Source organism: Brassica oleracea, chromosome C6 (genome assembly GCF_000695525.1).
Source record: "Brassica oleracea var. oleracea cultivar TO1000 chromosome C6, BOL, whole genome shotgun sequence".
NCBI classification, from domain to species: Eukaryota; Viridiplantae; Streptophyta; class Magnoliopsida; order Brassicales; family Brassicaceae; genus Brassica; species Brassica oleracea.
The window spans coordinates 21,117,623-21,139,878 of record NC_027753.1 but is presented as its reverse complement, the minus strand read 5'-3'; the positions used below and the strand labels follow the sequence as shown (position 1 = coordinate 21,139,878).

General features: G+C 41.7%; 1 protein-coding gene and 1 pseudogene across 2 annotated transcripts; one reads left to right on the top strand and one right to left on the bottom strand.

The window, feature by feature from the left end:
• The first annotated feature begins 2,206 nt into the window (after window positions 1-2,206).
• On the top strand, window positions 2,207-19,937 carry LOC106300307 (annotated as a pseudogene).
• LOC106300309 lies at window positions 19,521-20,584 on the bottom strand. 2 transcript variants are annotated; one of them, XM_013736423.1, is made up of 2 exons: window positions 20,220-20,584; window positions 19,521-19,942 (listed from the first exon to the last, which is right to left on the bottom strand). In XM_013736423.1, the coding sequence occupies exons 1-2, from the start codon at window positions 20,456-20,458 to the stop codon at window positions 19,939-19,941; spliced, it is 243 nt and encodes an 80-aa protein (XP_013591877.1). In that variant the 5' UTR covers window positions 20,459-20,584; the 3' UTR covers window positions 19,521-19,938. The 2 variants fall into 2 exon arrangements, with proteins under 2 accessions (XP_013591877.1, XP_013591876.1); XM_013736422.1 differs by lacking the exon at window positions 19,521-19,942 and having other exon boundaries at window positions 19,965-20,582.
• Window positions 20,585-22,256: the final 1,672 nt, after the last annotated feature.

Below are 22,256 nucleotides of genomic sequence, written 5' to 3'. Positions count from 1 at the left end.
GCGAAAAGGATGTCGGCTACTGCCGCCTGTTCGTTGAAAACCAGGAAGGAGAAGCACTTGAATGGTTCGCACGCCTTCGTCCTAACACCATCGGGAGTTTCCGACAGCTCGCATCGGAATTTCTCAAGCAATACTCTGTATTCATAGATAGAGAAACTTCCGATGTTGACCTCTGGAGTCTCTCCCTGATCGTCCCGCTCGGCCGCTACGTAGCGACCGAGCTCGAGCCAAAGCTCGGTCGCTACGTAGCGACCGAGTGATCGTCCCGCTCGGTCGCTACGTAGCGACCGAGTGATCGTCCCGCTCGGTCGCTACGTAGCGACCGAGTGATCGTCCCGCTCGGTCGCTACGTAGCGACCGAGTGATCGTCCTTCGTCTCGCTCGGTCGCTACATAGCAACCGGGCTCGAGCCGAAGTTCAGTCGCTACGTAGCGACCGAACTTTGGCTCAAGCTCGGTCGCTACGTAGCGGACGTTCGGTCTCTGCGTAACGACCTCTTTCGAGCTTTCGTCGGACATCTCGATTCTTTCTTCCGTAAAGCTTTTTCGTAAGGAAGAATCTATTTCGAAAAGTACTCTTCGAAGAAATTCTTATTTTCTTCCTCGGACGTTTTGAATGTTAAATTTGTCGTAACCGTTTTTGACCCCAACAGTTAGCCCCAGCCCGTTAGAGTTGTGACTCTAGCGGGCGGATAGATGACTTTGACAAGGTTAAGTTTATTGGACAAAATTCACATTTTAAACTCCGCGAAAAAAAGTTGTCGAGACGATATTCCGAATCCATACTTCTATAAGTAGTGAGCTCTTGTCATTCATTTTCTTCACACCTTCCCTTCTTCATTCCTTCAAACTCATTCAAAAATTAAAAAACTCTCTAGTTTCATAACTTTCCTTTCAACATGTCTTCCTCCCAAGGTGATAAGAAGGATTCCGACGTCGAGATGGGCGAGGCCACTTCTCCGGCTCCGGTTCTAACTTCTCCGGCGGAAGCGCCGGCTTGTGTTGCCGGTCATCTTTCTTTCCGAGAGGAACTAGTTCGTCGTCAAGCCGAGAAAGAACTAGCTCAAGCTGGCTCTGAGTTTCCGTCTTCTTCCTAGGCGAGGAGCATGGCAGAGGATTTTTGAGAGCAAACTTAGCACTTAGAGCAATTTAGGCAATTTTCCGTTTTTGTTATTTCGAGCTGCGACTCAATTAGGTTTAGCCGTCTTAGGGTTGCTAGAACTAGGAATCTCGCCGACAGCTCTCGAGCCCAGGCTTATACCTTGTTGTAAACGCTCATACGCAGATTCGTGATAAGATCTACTTTGCTCTCTTTTTCGATTTCTTATTCTTATCGTTGTTATTCTCGTGTTCTGATTGCTTGACGTGTGGTAATTAGCAGATATTCGGGTCCTCTGGGAAATTAGGGTTTTCCTAGTTTCCTTATTTAAACGAAAATCGACAGTGCGAATTTCGGTTCCCACAAATATCAACACAAACAATTCCAAACACATACAACTCACTTGACTGCACAATAACAACTATCCCGCGCGTAGCACGGACATACCACTAGTATCAAATAAAATTGGGAGGGGAGATGAAGAAAAAATAAAGGATAGAAAAAGAGAGGAGAAATGTATGTATGATCAAACGGTTATGGTTGAACAAGGGTAGGTAATGTAATATTATACAAAATACATAGAATACTCAAGCCTATAGATTGTTATGTGTACAAACTTAATTTATGTATTTGTAATTTATATATTTGTAATTTATATATGCTCTAATTTTCCATAAATCTAAAACATATACTATATTGTAAATAAATATGATAGTTGAAACAAGAAACCAAAAAGCACTTTTTACTAGATTGTTTGATCATACAACAACAGAATTTTAGCATAAAAACGAGTTTCAAGATATATCTGATTATGGATGAATTGTGGAATCTCAAGAAAAAGAAAAATAACAGGAAAAAGAAAAATAAGACTTTGTAAACTGTTTTTAATTCATAATTAAATGAAAAATGATTAATATTTTTTAAAATTTGACTTGCCTAATATAGTAATATAGATGCAAGAAGCATGACAAGGGATGCATATATAAAAATCATTACATAGTTGGATCTTCTTTGTATCATATAAGCATGAAACTTGAAGAAAAAAGAAAGAGAAAACTTTTGACTACAGAGCGTTGACCCACCAAGAAGCGGAAGAAACTGAACGGTGATGACGGTTAGAAAAGAGAACCCTGCGGCGGATGAGGGTGGAGACACAATGAAACCAAGAACGGACAAGCGAGAGTATTGTAGGAGATGGATTTCATCCCTCCACAAGGTCCATCGAATAACGATCTCTAGCCCAATAAGCCGCGAGCTTATCTGGCTTAGCGAGTAAAGCTGTCGGCTCAGTCCGAGAGTGCCTCTAGCCGTCGAGTAAGCCGAACAAAAGCGCACGGTCCGAGGGGGTTCTACCAAGGCCCATATATTCGGCCTTCTCACCAAAAAGGCCCAGAAGGAGACGGGATCTAGGGCACGCAAGAAGGAAAGCCTATAAGAGGAGAAGAGAGGGCAACAACAAAGGGGACACACACTAGGCGGCTAGATCTAGGGTTTAAGTCATTCCTTTACCCCGAACCGTTTTGTATCTTTTCCGGCTCGCTCTTCCAGCTCCGGATTGTTTCTTTGATCTCTTGTCACTCTTGTAACCCCTAATAAAACGTTTTTGGTCATCCCATTTTCGAGTTTTTTCAACCTAATCGACTGAATCCCGTACAAACAATTGGCGCCCACCGTGGGGTTGACTAAAGTAACGTTCTAGATCTACATGGCTCAAGACGACGCCGCCTTCGGCGCTCCAGGCGGAGAACCAACCCCTACGCCTGAAGCCGCGCCACCCATCTCCGCAGATTTCATGAGCTCCGTCATGGCTCGACTTGCTCGACAAGACGAAGTCCAAAAGACGACCAACTACCAACTAGCTGTTTTGGTCGCGGCACTCACAGCTCCTGATGGCCAAACGAGCCGTCCCCAGCTGATACGCCGTCGCCTTTTCAACACTAACCCTACGGCGACGGGAGGCGACCACATCTCAGACGACTCGGAACCTAATGAAACTCTTTTCGCCGATGCTCCCTCGGCAGGCTCAGATCTCGCAACCATAAGCGAGATCGCCGAGCTCAAACTCAGCTTCCAGCAAATGAGCGAGAAGATCCATCAGACTACTAGTGCGGCTCCACAAATCGAGAGCGTACTCGCAGCAACATCGTGCACCCCTTTTACCAGTGCACTTACCAGTGTGCAACTCAGGAAGATAGAGAAGCTGCGCCTACCCGAGTACAAACCTGGAGGAGACCCGGTAGAACACATGACAGCTTTTAATATCGCGATGGCATGGGTTCGACTCTCCGACGAAGAAAGGGACGCAGGCTACTGCCAACTATTCGTCGAGACTCTCCATGAGCAAGCCCTAACCTGGTTTTCCGAGTTAGAGGAGAACTCAATCGGAAACTTCTGTGACTTATCAGCGGCTTTCCTCAAGACGTATATTATGTTCACAAAGCGCAGCGCCACTGCCTCCAGCCTGTGGAACCTCAACCAAACCAAAGACCAGAGCCTCCGCGACTACATGGAGAAGTTCAAGGCAGTAGTCTCGACGATTGAAATCCCGGACGGCATCGCCATTGACGCACTATGGAACACATTGTGGGTTCGCTCCAAGTTTCGAGAAGACTTATACCAAAATCCAACTACGTCGCTCCAAGACGCAATCGCACGTTCTGATAACTTTATTCGAATGGAAGAAGATACTAACGCAATCCTCAGCAAGATGAACGCACCAAAAGCTCCAGCGGCGAAAAAGGCCAACACGCGACAAGAACCGCACCAGCACACTCCTAGCGATAAAAACGGCCGCAAAGATGGATATATGTATGTCGTCAACGAGAATAACGTGCCGGTTTCAACTCTGGTAGTCCGCGGGGAAGGTTGGAACAAATGGGTCAGAGAGCTCGACTCGTCTGATAAGCCAGTCGATACTGTTTGCGTGACACAACCTGCAACAGCAGCAGGTTCAACGGCAGGCCCTTCCAGAACTGTCGATCTCACCAAACATTGCAAATATCACAACGTCAAAGGGCATGATACAACAGAGTACAAGTCTCTCTACGCACACTACCTCTCGTCTCTCGCAAGCGGCGACTTCAAATTCGAACCCCTAAAAGCTAAGCCCAAAAACGGTAAAAGCTGGAGCAAGAATAAAGAAAGAAGAGCCCAGCGCAAAGCTACCGGCAAATGCCGCCAAAACGAAACGCAACAAGACGAGGATAAAACTCCGAAGTATGACGGCGAGGAAGACTCCTCGGCCGACAAAGAACATCCAGCTAACCGCAGGGGCATTGAGGTTATACTCTCTCAGCAAACCTTATCATCAGACGACGAGAATGACGATACACCTAAATTCGGAGATCTGAGAGATGTTCTGAAACGAAATCTCGAGTCCGAAGACGACAACAGTTTCAAGCATAGTGATCTCCGGCTAACGCTGGATGCAAAGAAATCTCGCCGAATCTCAATGGATGACCTTGACCCCAAAGAGCATCAGGAATGCTCCAACGGTAACCTTCGAGATAAACTCAACGCCGGCGCATGCGATCTTCGCATTCTGCTTAATCGCTCGAAACCCACAGACCTCAGAAGACAGTTGGAACAAGCCAAGACGTCAAGCAACGCTACGTTGTCGAAAAACTACAACAATGTATCAGCCGACCTACGCACCTTCTTAGATTCCAAGAGAGTAGAAACGAGACAGAAACTAAATGTCATAATGGGCGGTTCTCCTCCCTGCGGAAATTCTGTTCGCTCTGTCAAGGATTACCGCCGGCAAGTTGCGACTTCGCAGAGGTGGCCGATTAGGCCGCCAAGTCACCCACCGATAACTTTCTCGCCTGATGACACCGAAGGGATTCACATTCCCCACAACGATTCCCTCCTTGTCGTCCTTGGAATTGGAGAGTACGACGTCACCAAGGTCCTTATTGATAGATGGAGCTCTGTCGACCTCATCTTACGAGGAACCCTGCAAAAGATGGGAGTGGACCTCGACGACATTAAACCGTCCTCCAGAACGTTAACCGGCTTCAATGGATCTTCTGAAACAATACTGGGAACAATCCGCCTTCCGGTACGCACATGTGGAGTTACTAGGACAGTCAAGTTCGCTGTCGTAAGCACAAAGGCACCTTACCATGCCATACTTGGAACCCCTTGGATACACTCGATGCAAGCAATTCCATCTACTTATCACCAGTATATCAAGTTCCCCGGTACAGACGGCAAGATCAAAACGTTGTGCGGGGATCAGAAGGCCGCTAGGGAATTACTGGTCACCACCGTCAAGCTCCAACGCTCCTCTCTACCCTTTAACTCTGTCTCTCCTCTGACCTCAAAGGTTTGTTCCCGAAAAGACAAAGTTCTCGAGATACCTATTGACGACACTGATCCTAGCCGGACCGCACGAATAGGCACATATCTATCTGAGGATATGCAGCAATCAGTTCTCAGCTTCCTCAAGAAGAATGTGTCTACGTTCGCGTGGTCCATGGCGGATATGAAAGGAATTGATCCAGCCATAACGACTCATGAGCCAAATGACGACCCGACCTTCAAACCCATCTGACAAAAGAGACGAAAGCTTGGGCCGATAGGTCAAAAGCCGTGAACGAAGAGGTTGACCAGTTACTCGGTGCTGGCTCAATCGCTGAGGTACGCTACCCTGAATGGTTAGCAAACCCAGTAGTAGTCAAAAAGAAGAACGGGAAGTGGCGCGTTTGCGTCGACTTCACTGACTTAAATAAAGCCTGCCCGAAGGACGGCTATCCTCTCCCCAATATCGACCGTTTAGTCGAATCTACAGCCGGAAACGAGATGCTCACGTTTATGGATGCCTTCTCTGGATACAACCAGATCATGATATACCCTGATGACCGCGAGAAGACGGCCTTTATCACAGATAGGGGAACCTACTGCTATAAGGTTATGCCATTCGGCCTGAAGAACGCAGGAGCAACTTACCAACGACTTGTGAACCAAATGTTCGCAGAAAAGCTGGGCGTCACCATGTAAGTATACATCGACGACATGCTTGTTAAATCGCAACACGCTGCCGACCACCTCAGCCATCTACAAGATTGCTTCGAAACTCTCAACAAATACGGAATGAAACTAAACCCAGCAAAGTGCACATTCGGAGTCTCTTCAGGAGAATTCCTTGGTTACATAGTAACACAACGAGGAATCGAAGCCAACCCGAAACAGATCTCTGCGGTCCTAAACCTCCCAAGTCCAAAAAAATAGTAGAGAAGTCCAACGGCTCACGGGTAGGATTGCTGCACTCAATCGGTTCATCTTTAGATCCACCAACATGTGTCTGCCATTCTACGATCTCCTACGAGGTAACAAGAAGGTTATCTGGGATGAAAAATGCGAGGAGGCATTCGCTCAACTCAAACAATATCTGAATACGCCGCCTGTACTCGCCAAGCCAGATGTTGGCGACGTTCTATCTCTTTACGTCGCAGTGTCACAAGCAGCAGTCAGCAGTGTTCTGATAAAAGAAGATCGCGGCAAACAAAAGCCAATCTTCTACACCAGCAGGCGCATGACGGGACCAGAAACGCGATACCCGACCTTGGAGAAGATGGCGCTGGCCGTCGTCAAAGCAGCAAGAAAGCTTCTCCTGTACTTCCAGTCACATTCGGTGGAAGTATTAACCGACCAGCCCCTCAGAACAATACTTCAGAATACCAACAGGTCCGGAAGACTAACGAAGTGGGCTATCGAACTCGGTGAACTCGATATCACATACAAGAACCGAATGGCAGCAAAGTCCCAGGTTCTTGCGGATTTTTTAGTCGAACTAGCCCCGGAACTGGAGCAAGACCTCACGCTCCCAAACCCAAACTGGATACTTCATGTCGACGGATCTTCGACCAACAAAGGTGCAGGGGCCGGAGTCCAATTGCAGTCTCCGACAGGAGAACTTATCAGACAGGAGAACTTATCAGACAGTCTTTTAGCTTCGGTTTCCCGGCTTTGAATAATGAAGAAGAATATGAATCTGTGATCGCCGGACTCCGCTTAGCAAAAGCTATGAAGGCTAAACACCTAAGCACCTACTGTGACTCACAGTTAGTTGCCAGTCAGTTTAGCGGCGACTACGACGCCCGCAACGACCAGATGGACGCCTACCTCAAGCTGGAACAAGGTTTAGCAGCAGAGTTCAAGTTCTTCGAACTCATCAAAGTTCCCAGAGAGGAAAACGTCTGTGCCGATGCTCTCGCAGCCCTTGGTAGCAAGCTTCGAGATCAGGTTAAACGAACCATCCCAATACACCGCATTGAGAAACCAAGTATCGCTATCTCGACCGACCAAACTATCATCGTAGCTCCAGTCACCGAAGCCAACGCACCAGTTTCTGATGGGTTCGGCCCTAACTGGAGAACTGAGTTCATCGACTACCTTAGAAAGGGAGAACTTCCGACCGAGAAATGGGCTGCTCGTCGACTAAAAACACGCAGCGCCCATTACGTCGTCCTTGACGATGAACTACATCGATAGACCGCGAGTAAAGTACTCCTCAAGTGCATCCACGGTGACGAGACCGTAAGGGTTATGGCTGAGACACATGAAGGCGCTGGAGGGAACCATTCAGGCGGTCGAGCCTTGGCGATCAAAGTGAGAAGCCTAGGCTTCTTCTAGCCAACGATGAATGCAGATTGTGAGTCCTACGCTAGAAGCTGCGACAAGTGCCAACGACACGCGCAAAGCATCCATTGTCTGACTGAAATATTACGAACGACGACCGCACCGTATCCATTCATGCGATGGGCAATGGACATCATAGGACCTATTCCCTGCTCCCGCCAGCGATGTTTCATTCTCGTCCTCACTGATTACTTCACCAAATAGATCGAGGCCGAAGCCTACGCTCAAGTCACAGACAAAGAAGTCTGTGGTTTAGTCTGGAAGAACATTATATGCCGCCACGGTCTACCTTATGAAATCGTTACCGATAATGGATCACAGTTCATGTCAGGCAACTTCAAGGAATTCTGCAGCAAATGGAATATCCGCATACTGCATGTTGGTGGTATGGGAGTTGATCCTTCCTCCTCGTTTGGTCTCGGTGACGGCGTCTTCCTACCTTGATCACTTCCCTCCTCCTCGTCTTCTCGCCTCTCAGAAGAAGTATCGGAAACAAGAACAGGTCCCTCAGAGCCTACTTTCTCGGTTCCCCCTTTCTGAGCTAAGGCGTCGTCCACCTCGAGGTTCTCTTTTTCGGGGCTACTCTCCTCCATAGCCGCAACCTGTTCTATGGGAGAAGATGTGACATCTACCATCGGCTCCGCGGACTAATCCTCACCGACTTCGCGTGAAGTAATAAGCTGGGAAGCCGATTCGGACCCAATCAAGCCGACATTTGACCTGTACGGGTCGAACATTGCCATAAACTCCTCACTAACAAATCTAGAAGGAAGGTTAACTGGGGACAGAGTAAGGTCGCTCTCGGAGAGCGGGTCGAGGCAAAGTCTAGCGACCTCGGCCTCATGAAGCTTCTCCTGCTCTGCAAAGATATCTATCATGTCCTACGGGATCTCCGTTCTGTTGTCCCTTCTTACCTCGAGGCATTTTCTCGTCCCTGATGCCTGCCCATACAAGCTCTTGGCTTTCTCGAAGGCGTCGAGACGAGCCAAATGGTCTCAAAGCAGCAAGTGGACTTGTCCGCCATAGCATTTTGGACCTTGACCCTCTCGCGAGTAACTTCCCGGATTCGAGAGTCCCTCAAGCGCTGCCTCTCCTTGACTAACGTCTCGACAACTGCGTCCCTCTCTCCCTCGAGTTCTGCCTTCTCCTTCTCAAGGGCAGCAACGTTTTGCTCCAGATGAGCCTTCTCGCGCATCACCTCCTTCTTCGCGAGTCGATTGGTTTTTAGTTTGCCTTCAAGTTCTTCGAATTTAGCTCGAAGAACTTCTTTCTCCTCAGCCGCTTTGTCGCTAGCCTTCTTATTCTCGGCACACAATCTCTCGATCACGCTCAGCCTGGTCCGCGCAAGTTTTTCCGATGCACCTAGTTGGATCATCGTCTGCTTAAATGCGCTGTCGTATTTATCGACGAGATAGTTCATACTCCCGTCGCTCTGCACAATGCCAAAAACAAGGATGGTCCCCCTTAGTCCACTGAGAAGTATTAGTTGACTTCGTAAAAAAGGGGGGGGAGAGAGGAAAGTAAGATACCCGTTTGCTCGCAGAAGCAGTGTCAATGTACTCGTCCTTGAAGTATAGATCCCCAATTGGCGGCAATTCCCTCGTCCCACCATGGATCTGGCGCGTCAGCTCCGCGCACTGGAGAGGGTTGAGCACTAAAGGAGTCTTCTCGTCATACAAGAACTCCACACGATCTGGGAATTCAATTCTCCCCTTCTTCGGCAGAGAGCCTTAACTCCGAGCACCCTTCCTCATCGCCGACGAAGGAGCGAGTCTCTCACTCGATGGAGACTCATTCCGAGGCTAACCTCCGGACCCGGAGGCCTTTCCTCCACTCCCCGAAGGATCTTCCACCCCTTCGTCCACCGTTTTCTTCTTCACTCTCTTCTTGGGACGTCCCTCAGGCGATTCTTGAGTTGAACCAGTCTGAACAGGGGTCTCCACATCGTCCTCCCCAACAACCGTCGAGGTCTCATGTCGTGCAATAGAAGGATCCTCACGAGGTCTCTTCTTCCCGTCTTTCTTCTTCTTCTTCTTTTTTCTTGAGACCTTAGAAGCGTCAGCAGAAGACGGGGCCTCCTCCAAAGGAGCATTTTTCTCGAGAGAGAGCCAGACTGCTCTCCTTCGATGGCACGTTTCTTCGCTTTGCCGGTCGCTTTCCTTTTTGGACTCTGGGCCAATGACTCCAGGTTTACGTCTCCTTCAACAAGATCAGGTCTAGCGTCAGAGGCGCCAGCTGAAGACGACTTCGTCGACAACGTTTGGAGTTTCCCTTTCAGCAACGCACTCAAGTCTGGAACTCCCTCCATCTCTCTGGCTTTGTTCAAAAGCTTTTGTTGTTTCCGAGTAAACAAGGAAAGGCGAGATTTACGAGGGCCAAGCACAACCGGAAGTCTCGACTCCCAATCAACTGCAGAACAAAAGAGACGGTCGAGACGTGAAGTCAGCGTGAAGGAAGGTATTAACGAAATAAAAACCCGACCACCTTACCTCTAGCAATTCGAGCATGTTGCCGCCTTATCCACTCTCGAGTAAGATCAGGCCAGCGGAGATGGCTGTGGGCACACTCAAAGAACTTCTCCGGGTATGCGATCGTATTCGGATGGCGAACTGCAATGACAAAAGAAACACAATGTCAGAATCTCTGAGTACGACGAGACATTAATAAACTTTGTCTACCAAGCGTTTTATTCTAGAGAACGCGATAGTCATCCCCAGGAGGCTCGGCGAAGGCATATTCGTCGCATTTTATGTAAAAATACGAACGCTGCCAGTCTTTCGTCTTGTTGGGATGCCCGGTCAAGACGTTGTAGTTCGAACACATTTTCACCGAGAATATCGCTTTCGGTTCTGCCTTTGTGAAAGTCAACTCCTCGAACACTCTCACACTCATCGAAATGCCTATCTCCGCGGCCATCACCATCAGCATTACCGCAATGTGCAGTGACCCGTTGAGCAATTGGCAGATCGCAATGTCCCGACGAAACGCATAAGACGTAACGAGCCGGGGAATGGGGAACCACAGTTTCATCTGGTCCCCGAAATAAGATTCGTAGACACACTGGTAGCCAACCGGAGGCGACCAAGGACGCTGCCCGTTGGAAGGAATAATGTATGTGATGCTGGCGCCTCCATACCGCCTCAGTAAGTCCTTCACCGACTTATGAGAGGAACAAGACTCAAATACGTTCTTCCATGACTAGCCTTCAGCCCGTGGATCACGCAAGGATTCCGGAGGAAGTGGGGAAAGTTCCTCAAAGATCCCGCTAGGATGATAAACCGTAGGCCTGCAGTCTATCTGATCGAAGCGAACCCTCAGATTAGCTCGTTGTGGAGGCGTCGAGGCTCCAGAGTCATCACACTCCAAACTTCTCAAACCACCACTCTGGTCTTCTCGGTCACTGCTCACGCCTATGTCGGTACGATTGGCGGCTTCCTCGCGAATTTGCCTATGCGACTCGGTGACTAGAAGACGCTGAGATAAACTCATGTTCTCCGTATCCTGCATGGCGTCACGATGGATCAGATCGAATTAATCTAACGGACTACCATTTGCCGTGAAATCTCTATCTGGGCTCGGGGTGTTAACGATGTCTTTCCCTTTTTCCTCGCGCGATAGTCGACTCTTCAAAGACGCGCTTGTCATTCTGAGGACGACTAAAACCGACGATGAAGGTGCCGACTCACCAAAAGCTAATCTAGAGAGAGAAATTAAATCTAGAGAGAAGGGAGAGAAAGTGGATACCTGAGTGTGCAGAGGAGAATGACGAAAGCAAAACAAATGAGCCTATTTATAGCAAAAAAGAAGGTACATCCCCCAAGAGCAATCATTAGGTCTAGGAGGGCCTAAATGGGCCTCAAAGGCCGCCTACATGCCCAAAACCTACTCGCGACGGTTCAATTTCTCGCCTAAACTGGTTTCCGAATTGAACCAGCCGAACCAAATCAATCTCTGATTTTTTTGGATCTAAACCGGTCCTCACCCAGATCAGCCTCCGGTTAAACTGGGAATACCGATCCAACCACTTCAAAGACCGTGAATGACAAACATACCGCCTAAAGCTTATATTTCATTGGAACGACTAAACACGCCCAATGATGATTAGAGAAACAGAAGAAAGAGACACTTTCTGTCAACTCCAAGTAAAAACGGCACGCGACTAAAGTCTATCTTTCTTCGAAGCGACTAAACACGTCCAATGATGGTCAGAAAGACAAAAGAAAGAGACACTGTCTGTCAACTCCGAGTAAAAACGGCACGCGACTAAAGTCCATCTTTCCTCGAAGCGACTAACCACGTCCAATCATGGTCAGAAAGACAAAAGAAAGATACACTACCTGTCGATTCCGAGTAAAAACGGCATGCGACTAAAACGCCAAACAAGGTACCTTTCGTGCTAGAAACTCGTTATCCGAACGAACCTGACCCATAAATTCACTGAGACCACTACGCCGCTCACAAGTGAACTGGGGGGGGGCTTATTGTAGGAGATGGATTTCATCCCTCCACAAGGCCCATCGAATAATGATCTCTAGCTCAATAAGCCGCGAGCTTATCTGGCTTAGCGAGTAAAGCTGTCGGCTCAGTCCGAGAGTGCCTCTAGCCGTCGAGTAAGGCGACCAAAAGCGCACGGTCCGAGGGGGTTCTACCAAGGCCCATATATTCGGCCTTCTCACCAAAAGGGCCCAGAGGGAGACGGGATCTAGGACACGCAAGAAGGAAAGCCTATAAGAGGAGAAGAGAGGGCAACAACAAAGGGGACACACACTAGCTAGATCTAGGGTTTAAGTCATTCCTTTACCCCGAACCGCTTTGTATCTTTTCCAGCTCTCTTCCAGCTCCGGCTTGTTTCTTTGATCTCTTGTCACTCTTGTAACCCCTTTTGATCAGATCTAATAAAACGTCTTTAGTCATTTCATTTTCGAATTCTTTCAACCTAATCGACTGAATCCCGTACAAACAAGTATCGGAGACTTGTCCTCAAGAACTCGCTCGTGGTGTTGTTAATTAGCGATCCGGATACAGACAAGGTGAGTGAGTTATGCAAACATCTAAAGAATCTTGTACCTCTTATGTCTCTCAGTGTGCTGCTTCGATGAACGTTGGTATAGGTTCATTCTCGGACCCGGAAGGCATGGACGGGCTAGCTCATTTCCTTGGTACTTTCCTAGATATCTTCCATCAATGACCAAATCATTGAGCTGTCTATGAACCGTTTTCTTGATTTTTCAGAGCATATGCTATTTTATACAAGTGAAGTTCCCTGAGGAACATAGTTTCTTGAAGTATGTCACTGAGGTAATATAGTTTTGCATGTACTCTTCAATGCAATATAATAAAACAAAGGAACGTTTTTATTATTTGAATTCTCTTGATGAAGCATGATGGAAGAGCAAATGCTTACACAGCCAGTCTAAGAACAAACTACCATTTTGATGTGAACGCCGACTGTTTCTATGAGGCTTTGGACAGGTAGAATCATTCTTCTTCTTTTGTTTGTTGCTAAATTGTCTTAGCTGTGTTTCGATAGTGTTGGATTCTGTTATGTTCTTGTTTAACCAGACTTTCTCAGTTCTTTATCAAACCACTAATGTCAGCTGATGCCACAGTGAGGGAGATTAATGCTGTCGACTCATGTTAGCTTACATTTTCTCAATGTTGATTGATCCCTTGCGAATATGGCAGGTATTTTCCATTTCCCTTGCTCTCAGAAAAATTACATAGAAAATTATCTATGTTACCTATCTAGATTTAGGGTTTTGAGTTATGGTGTGGATTTTGTGGTATGATTTAAAAAAAATTAAAATAAAAAATAAATATTAAAATGTTTAAAAATATTTTTTTAAATAGTTTTAAAAAGTATTTTCGAATTTTAAAAAAAGAAAATTTGAAAAAAAATCAAAAACGTTTTTTGGAAAAAAAAATAAAAATTTCGAATTTGATCATTTATTCATTTATTTATTTAAATTTTTTTGCAGTGTGCTTTATTTTTTATCATTTATTTATATTTATCTCCTAGACATTATTTACAAATTAGTGATTTCACACATTTTGCTTATGTGTCCTCTCTCTACAATTATTTTCACTAAATAAATGTGATATGACACACTAAAATTGATGTCAATAGTTTATGCATAAAATAAATGGGATATGGACAATGTTTTTGGCACATTTTTTAGAATATGGTAATAACTTATACATCATCACTAAAGTAAATATAATCAAATATAACAATTAAAAATATAATAAAAAATTAAAAAAATTTAAATTTTAAATATTATTTAATTATATTTATAGTTATACAATTTTTATTCCTAAAAATATCTTCAAAATTTATGCAATTTTTTAAAAAATATAAATTTTTAATACTATACTTTCCTTTTGATATCTACAAATTTTAGAAATACTATTTATTTACTTTTTGATAGTTATATGATTCATATATTATTTTTTCTTAACTTTATACAAATTGATTTAATATATATTAACCAAAAGAAATAGATAAAAATATATCAAAGAGTATAATTTTAAATATATACATATATATACTTAAATAAGAAAATTAAATAAACAAAATAGTTTATTTTATCTTAATTTTAGGTTTATTTATATTAAAAATTATATTAAAATATTGGTACAATAATAAAATCTAAAATATTAACAAAAAAATTACAATATAATTTAAAATTAAAATTTATATTGTTGCACATGGTGGAGGAAAATACTTTGTATATCTAAAAGCAAAAATAAAAATAGTTTTTTGCCGATTTAATGAAAATTTCTTTTGGTCATTTTCTTTTTTGATGGTTTTTTGGTGACAAAAACTTGAAAATGAGCTATTTGAGAAAATTTCCTTTGATATCTATTTAATAGCATCAAATCATGTTTATTTCATTAATTCTTAATGAAAAGGAAAAGTACATTTTAAGTAGGAAAATGTGGTTTTCTTTTTTAACTTTTGGTAATTTTATCTAAGGCCGTCCATAATTGGCGAGAAGCATTTAACTAGTAAAAGTTGCTAGTTATATAGTTGCTACATAGATCCGATCGGGTGTTTATAATCTGGAGAACTATTCACTGAATACTTAAGTTTACTATTCCTTTTCTTATTGTACAGTTGCAGAAGCATCTAAGTAGAGAAGACTGTCCGTACCACAAATTCATCACAGGTCTCATATCTTCCTTATGTTTGGTGGTGTTGAATTGCATTCTTTCATTAATATTTGGTTTTCTTAAGCATAAGAAGAGTCAGTTTTTTTTCGTGCCATTCGTACTAAGAAAGTGAGATTTGTGTTTAGGTAAGATGGATACTCTTTTTGAAAGACCCAAAGCAAAGGGAGTTGATACAAGGAGAGAACTTATAAAATTCTATGATGAACACTATTCTGCCAACCTCATGCATCTTGTTGTATATGGAAAGGGTAGGTTTTGGAGCATATAAACTTATAAAGTTTCTGTTTTTCAGATAAATAAGAATATTAACATAGCATCTCTGACATTCTCTTTGCTCCGGATGCATTCAGAAAACCTTGATAAAATTCAAGGTCAAGTGGAAGAGATGTTCCAGGAAATTCGAAACACCAACAAGGCTATCCCTATATTTCCCGGTCAGCCATGTACTGCAGACCATTTGCAGGTTTTATCCCTTTTTTGCAGATTTAGCATTTATTTTGACACAAAGAATAGGTTAATGCCTGAATGTTTCTAAGGTACTATCTTCCATGGTGTTGTTTTCATCGGTTTTAGATTCTTGTGAAGTCTGTTCCTATAATGCAAATTAATATGCTGAGGATTTTTTGGCCTGTAACTCCAAGCATCCTCCATTATGAAGAAGCACCATGCAAGTACCTTAGTCATCTAATTGGTCATGAAGGAGAAGGAAGTTTGTTTCATGCCTTAAAAACCTTGGGTATGTTCTCTTTGTTGAGAAAACAAAATATGGTTCAATAGACTATTCCTATAAGAGATTGGTTGAAAACTATTTTTAGTAGGCAGTTGTCCATTATATGTTTTACGTACGAGATGGTAACCATCATCTAGTTGAACTCAAATATTCTCTTGGGTCGCTTTTCTGCTGATCTTATTCCATGACGAACAACATCTCAATTGCTTGTTTCCTTAATATTTTCTATCTTTATATGTGGACTTGTTTAGTAGCAGTTCTACATTTAGTAGTCCTGCTTAATTCTTCCTAATAATTGCAGGTTGGGCAACACAACTGTTCGCTTGTGAAGTAGATTGGACTACTGAGTATTCTTTTTTCAAAGTTCGGATTAATCTTACTGATGCTGGTCATGGTGGGTTTTTTTAAAGTTTATATTGTTTTATTATAAGCTTTCAACTATCTTTCTTTCCTATTCTATTTGCTAACTGCTAAACAAGTAGACCTATTGGTATGGTTGACGTTTAGAGAGTACATGATACATTCATTATGTGTATGATATGATTTTATTTCTGATAGGTGTGGCATATACATGGGTCTCCATGTGTGAGTTTTTATGTTTAAGTTGATAATACTTTTAACTATAATGGGTTATCTAAACTAAATTTGGAAACTAATATTTTGAGTGGTGTTGTGAATAGAAGGACTCACCAGAATCAATCGCTTCCAGATTGTGTTTTCTCGTATTATTCGTAATAATGAGTCTCCATACCTGTTCATTCTTGATGAAATTGCAGAGCGTATGCAAGAGGTTTTAGGGTTTTTATTCACGTACATTCAGCTCTTACAACAGTCTGGTGTTTTCCAGTGGATTTTTGATGAGGTATGGATGTTATTGACTTCTCTGATATATACTTTGATGTTTGTTTTCCACCCTTTGTATTGACTCAGTGTATTTAAAGACTTTAATGCATCTTTTGTTTTTATTGTAGCTCTCATCTATCTGTGAGACAAAGTTTCATTACCAGGACAAGATACAACCATTTTCTTATGTTGTAGATGTTGCGTCAAATATGCAGGTATAAATACTGTTTTCAGCTGCTCTGTAGATACTCTCTTTCTCATTTTAATTAGAATAGATGCGTACCTCTGTTACAATCTCGGCAAGCAATACTTGACCACCTATATGAAACAAGATCATGTGACTGAAGTTGTTGCATTTCATGACTTACACATTTCACTTTTCTTCTTCCTAATCCTCGTTCTCTCTTTGAAATTATGTATCAGATATATCCGACCAAGGATTGGCTAGTTGGTTCAGCATTACCTTCCAAATTTAATCAAGATACTGTACAAAAGGTTCTAGATGAGCTTTGTCCTACCAATGTTCGGTAATAATGTGTTCTTGTCCTCTTGGCATGATCCAAACTGTCTCTTTGTCAAAGCTTTTAAGTAATTCCATTACATTTGCAGAATCTTTTGGGAATCAAAGAAATTTGAAGGGCAAACTGACAAGGTTGAGCCATGGTATAACACTGCTTACTATCTTGAGAAGATAACCAAATCCACCATTCAGGTTACTTTTGATATATTAATATTCCTGACAACGCCAAACTCAATTGCAATTTTATTTTCTTAAGTGACTCGGTTTCATGTTCCATCTACAAACCATAGTTTCTGAATCAGAGTACCATCTTTTTATGTAATTATCCTCTAAGATTTTACTACTTTAATGGTAGTTCAAAATTAATTCGTGCTAAAAATATATATTCAGGAGTGGATGCAGTCTGTCCCTAATGTAAAGCTGCATCTACCAGCATCTAATGTGTTTATTCCTATGAATTTTTCATTAATTGATGATAAGGACAAGGTTTGGTTCCACTAGTCTACTTGAAGCTATCTCTTTTGAAGTGTTCAACTTATTAAGTAGTCATCTCACATGATTATGAATTGGAACAGAATGGCTTACCTGTTTTGTTGAGGAAGTCACTCTTCTCCAGATTGTGGTACAAGCCTGAGACAACATTTTCCATACCAAAAGCATATGTTAAGATAGATTTCAACTGCCCCCTTGCAGTCAATTCTCCTGATACTGCAGCTCTTACCGATACTTTTGTGCGGTTACTGATGGATTATTTGAATGAATGTGGTAAGTTAATCTCCGTATTTTTTCTATCAACTATGGCATTCTCTAGATTACATATGATGTAGATTTTTTGGGCGTTACAAAATAAAGCAAATGATACAATTCAAAGAGTAAGTGATGATAAGACTCCTAGTTTGCTACTGTTTCATGAACACTAGCTATCATTATCCTTTGCTTCTATCTTCCAGCTTATAATGCAATGAAAGCTGGTCTGCACTATGGACTAAGACTTTCAGACAATGGTTTTGAAGTCTAGTTATATTTTTGTGTAAGGATTCTTATGTTTCACCACATTTCTTTGTACTTTTTGGTCATTGACTTTCCATGTATATCAACTGCTCCTTCTCATTTTTAGCTGACTCTTGCTGGCTTCAATCACAAACTGAGGATTCTTCTGGAAATTATCATTCAAAAGATAGCAAACTTTGAAGTTAAACCTGATCGATTTTCTGTTATCAAGGTAACCATTTTAGACCCTGCCATCTTTCTAGACTCTCTTTTACTCATAATTTTACTAAACCTGACTGGTTATCTATCCTTTAACAGGAAAAGATCACAAAGGCATACGAAAATTACAAGTTCCGGCAACCAGATCACCAAGCAAAGTATTACTGCTCACTAGTACTACAAGATCAGGCCTCGCCATGGACAGAGGCTTTTGATGCTGTTTCTCACTTGGAAGTTGAAGATTTAGCTAAGTTTGTTCCAATGATGTTATCAAGGACATTCTTTGAATGCTATATAGCAGGTATCAACAATATCTCCATGTTGCATTATATTCTTTGGTGGCTGTCATGTTATCTAAGTCCTGAAGAATTTACAATGTACGTTTCAGGAAATGTTAGGAGTAGGGAAGCTGAGGAAATGGTCACACATATTGAAGATGTTCTTTATAACGACACAACCCCCATTTGCAGACCGTTTTCTCCTTCCCAGCCAGCTGACAAATAGGGTTGTTAAACTCCAAGACGGAAAGAAATACATCTACCGCCAAGAAGGGTCAAACCCTAGTAATGAAAACTCTGCTCTGGTGCATTATATTCAGGTATGTCAACGTTGATATATCGATTTTTCCATGTTCTAATAGAAGTTCATTTGCCACTAATAGGTTCATCAAGATGAATTCTCCATAAACATTAAACTTCAGCTTTTCCATCTTATTGCTAAACAAGCCACTTTTCACCAGCTCAGAACCGTTGAGAAACTTGGTTACATCAAGTCACTTTCCCAAAGGTATGGAATTCTAAAGAGTGCCCCATGAGTTTTTGTTGATACATAAATAAAGTGTTCACTTTTCTGTAACATAGGAATGATTCTGGTGTCTATGGTGTACAGTTCATCATCCAGTCTTCAGTTAAGGTACAAGAATCAGCCTGCTATCTCTGTGAATTGAAACTTTGCATAAACCCTTTCTTGTTACTGCATTATAGGGTCCTGGACATATTGATTCAAGGGTTGAGTCACTACTCAAGAACCTTGAGAGTAAACTCTACGAGATGAGCGATGAGGAATTCAAGGTGAGATGGTTCTTTCATTTCTTATAAGTCACTTGCAAGAGAGATGTCCCCTGCAATGCAATCACTTCTCAGTACATGTGTATACCAAAGTAGTACTACATTACTAACTGACATGAGTTACTCCTCAGAGCAATGTAACAGCTTTGATAGACATCAAGCTTGAAAAACACAAGAATTTGAACGAGGAATCTATGTTTTACTGGCGAGAGATTCAGAACGGGACACTCAAGTTCAACCGTAGAGATGCAGAGGTACCATATGAACATACTTTTTCCATCTTTCAATCAGAGAAAATGGCTCTAAACCTTGCCTTCTTCGTAGCTAATATCATATAGCTCACTGGGGTTTTATTTGTGGTTAGGTGGCTGCGCTGAGAGAGCTAAAGAAGGTAGAACTGATAGGTTTCTTTGACGAATACATAAAGGTAGACGCGCCAAAAAAGAAATCTTTGAGCGCATGCGTCTATGGCAGCCAGCATCTGAAGGAAATGGAGTCTGACAAAGTCAAAGTTGTAACACCATGCATAGAGATCCAAGACATTGTGGGTTTCAAAAAGTCTCAACCTTTGTATGGATCGTTGAAAGGATGGAGTCAGCTGAAACTGTAAAGAGGTCCCAAACTCTTTGACACGAAACAAAGACGTGGATCTTTACTCATCTGGTTGTAAAGAACACAGTTGAATCCATGAGTCTTCTTCTATCGTTTAGTTATAATACAAAACAAGACATGTACCATTACAGAACATGCAAGAAACAAAATGTATCACGGAACCTCATAAGAACAGCTGTCTCAATCAATAAAGCAAACAGAAAAAGAAAATCAAAATCAAAACTTGGCTCATCAAAAATTTATAATAATTATTTTATTTTTTCATTTTTTTGGAGAAATAAATCAGACAAAAGAGAATAACAAGAGATCTCTAGCGTCTTCATACCCTTGAGAAGGCTTTAGACCGCAACTAGCAGCAGTTCCGGTTCCTAACCCACCTACCAACCCGGTCGAATCTTGACCCGAACCACTGAAAACCCCACCTCCGATTAAGTCGGTGACGCCGTGATGGTGGTGGTTGTCGGAAGGAGGATGGTAATAGAGACGCGCCGTCTGAGGACAGTGAGAGTGAAACCTCGCCGCTATTCTCACGCCTGCATCCAACAGCTCCGCGTATTTCCCCATTCTTTGGAGATTGTGTTCTCTTCCTCCTATAGAGAGGAGAGACTTGGAGACGATAACGATGATGAATGAACTTTTTCAAGCCTCGACGTATTTATACGATGCAAGAAAGTCTCAGCTTTCTTATCTTGAGGGGGGCTTTTTTTTCTTCCTTGTTGCTCTGTGTTTTATTTTATTTCATATTTGCTCCTCAAGCTTTTTTTTTCTTTTGCTTTTACCTCTTTGTAATCTTACTATACCATCATAAGTTATTATTTAGTCAATATTCATAATAAATTAAGATTTTCCTCATTTGTAATATGTAATTAATTAATCTGGAGTATCAGATAAAAAAACATTATGATACATATTTAAAATTTATTGTGGAAGCTTTTTTATTTTAGTAGTTTGACTTAGAGTTTATTAATATATTTTTACATTTAGAAATGTAGGTTTCAAATCCCAAAAATGTAAACTATGCATATAAATAGAAAATATATTTAAAAAGTAGTAGATACAAGAAAAATCATTAGGTGTAGATTTTAATAAAGAAAACTGACAATAAAACTCTGAACTTTTAAATTAAAGCCAAAAATCTTTAACTCGTGTTTGAACAAAAAAATACCTCAATTTTTAAATGTTGGTCATTTTAACACTCATTTTTTATTGATTCGGCCAATTTAGAAACTCGGAAAGTCAACTATTAAACCGTAAACGACGTTTGTTAATTTACTAAACGACATCGTTTTAAATACTACTTAAAAAATTTTCTTCTATATTGGTACCATTATTCTCAGCCTCATTATCATTTTCATTAGTCTTACTATCATCTTCATTATCACCTTCTTCTCCTACTTGATTTTGTTGTTCAATCGTAGATTCTTTAACACGTTTCCCTTAAGATCTCTCATTACGACGAACCCGAAGTAACCTCATCATCCTAACCATTTTTTGCATTATCAATTACTCTGGATTTTTGGAAATTAGAAGATTGAGATATTAGAGAATTAGAAAATTTTGATTTTGCGAAAGAAAGGATGATTTAAATGTTTACGGATGTAAAACGATATTATTTTATTAATATTTAATCAATTTTTAAACGTCGTTTAGCGAATTAACAGACGTCTACAGATTTAACAGTTGACTTTTTAGGTTTCTAAAATTGCCTAGTCAACAAAAAATGAGAATTAAAATGACCAATGTTAGAAAATTAAAGATTTTTTTGGTTCAAACATGAATTCAAGATTTTTTTGGCTTTAATTTAAAAGTTCAAGGTTTTTATGGTTGTTTTCTCTTTTAGTAAAATAATCTAGTGTGATATAAGTTGAATAGTCAGATGAGAATACTAATAATTATGTAAAAAATTTGGTTCTATAATTTCCTTGTAATAGTTTCTGTATACTTTAATAGATAAAATTATAGTTAAAAATCATTTTATTGAAAATCTTTTGGACTGTATATCTATATGTAAAAGTATAGGGTTGAAATTAGGAGAAACCCAAAAATGTAACCTGAGATGTAAATATATCGTTTGTTTAAAAGGAATCTGGGTTAGCGTTTTCTTGGCGGATTCCTTTCAAACAATTAATAGGAAAAATAATGAAACCGCGTCAGAGTGGGGTCGAGACACTATACCGAACCGTCGCCGCGTATTTTTGACTGCGGCAAAACCGCAAAAAGTCAGCTTGAAACGTAAGCGTTACTTTAAGCATCTTTATCGATGGATGGACCAATTTCATCGACTTTTAGGACTTGCTTTTAAGACATTTCTGGACTTTAAATCTGTAACCGTAACGTATGGATTTTTGTTTAGACGTAACAA

What these genes read in the sequence shown, in the direction of transcription:
- LOC106300309 (XM_013736422.1), bottom strand. Translation starts at nt 20,458, where the DNA reads ATGGGGAAATACGCGGAGCTGTTGGATGCAGGCGTGAGAATAGCGGCG.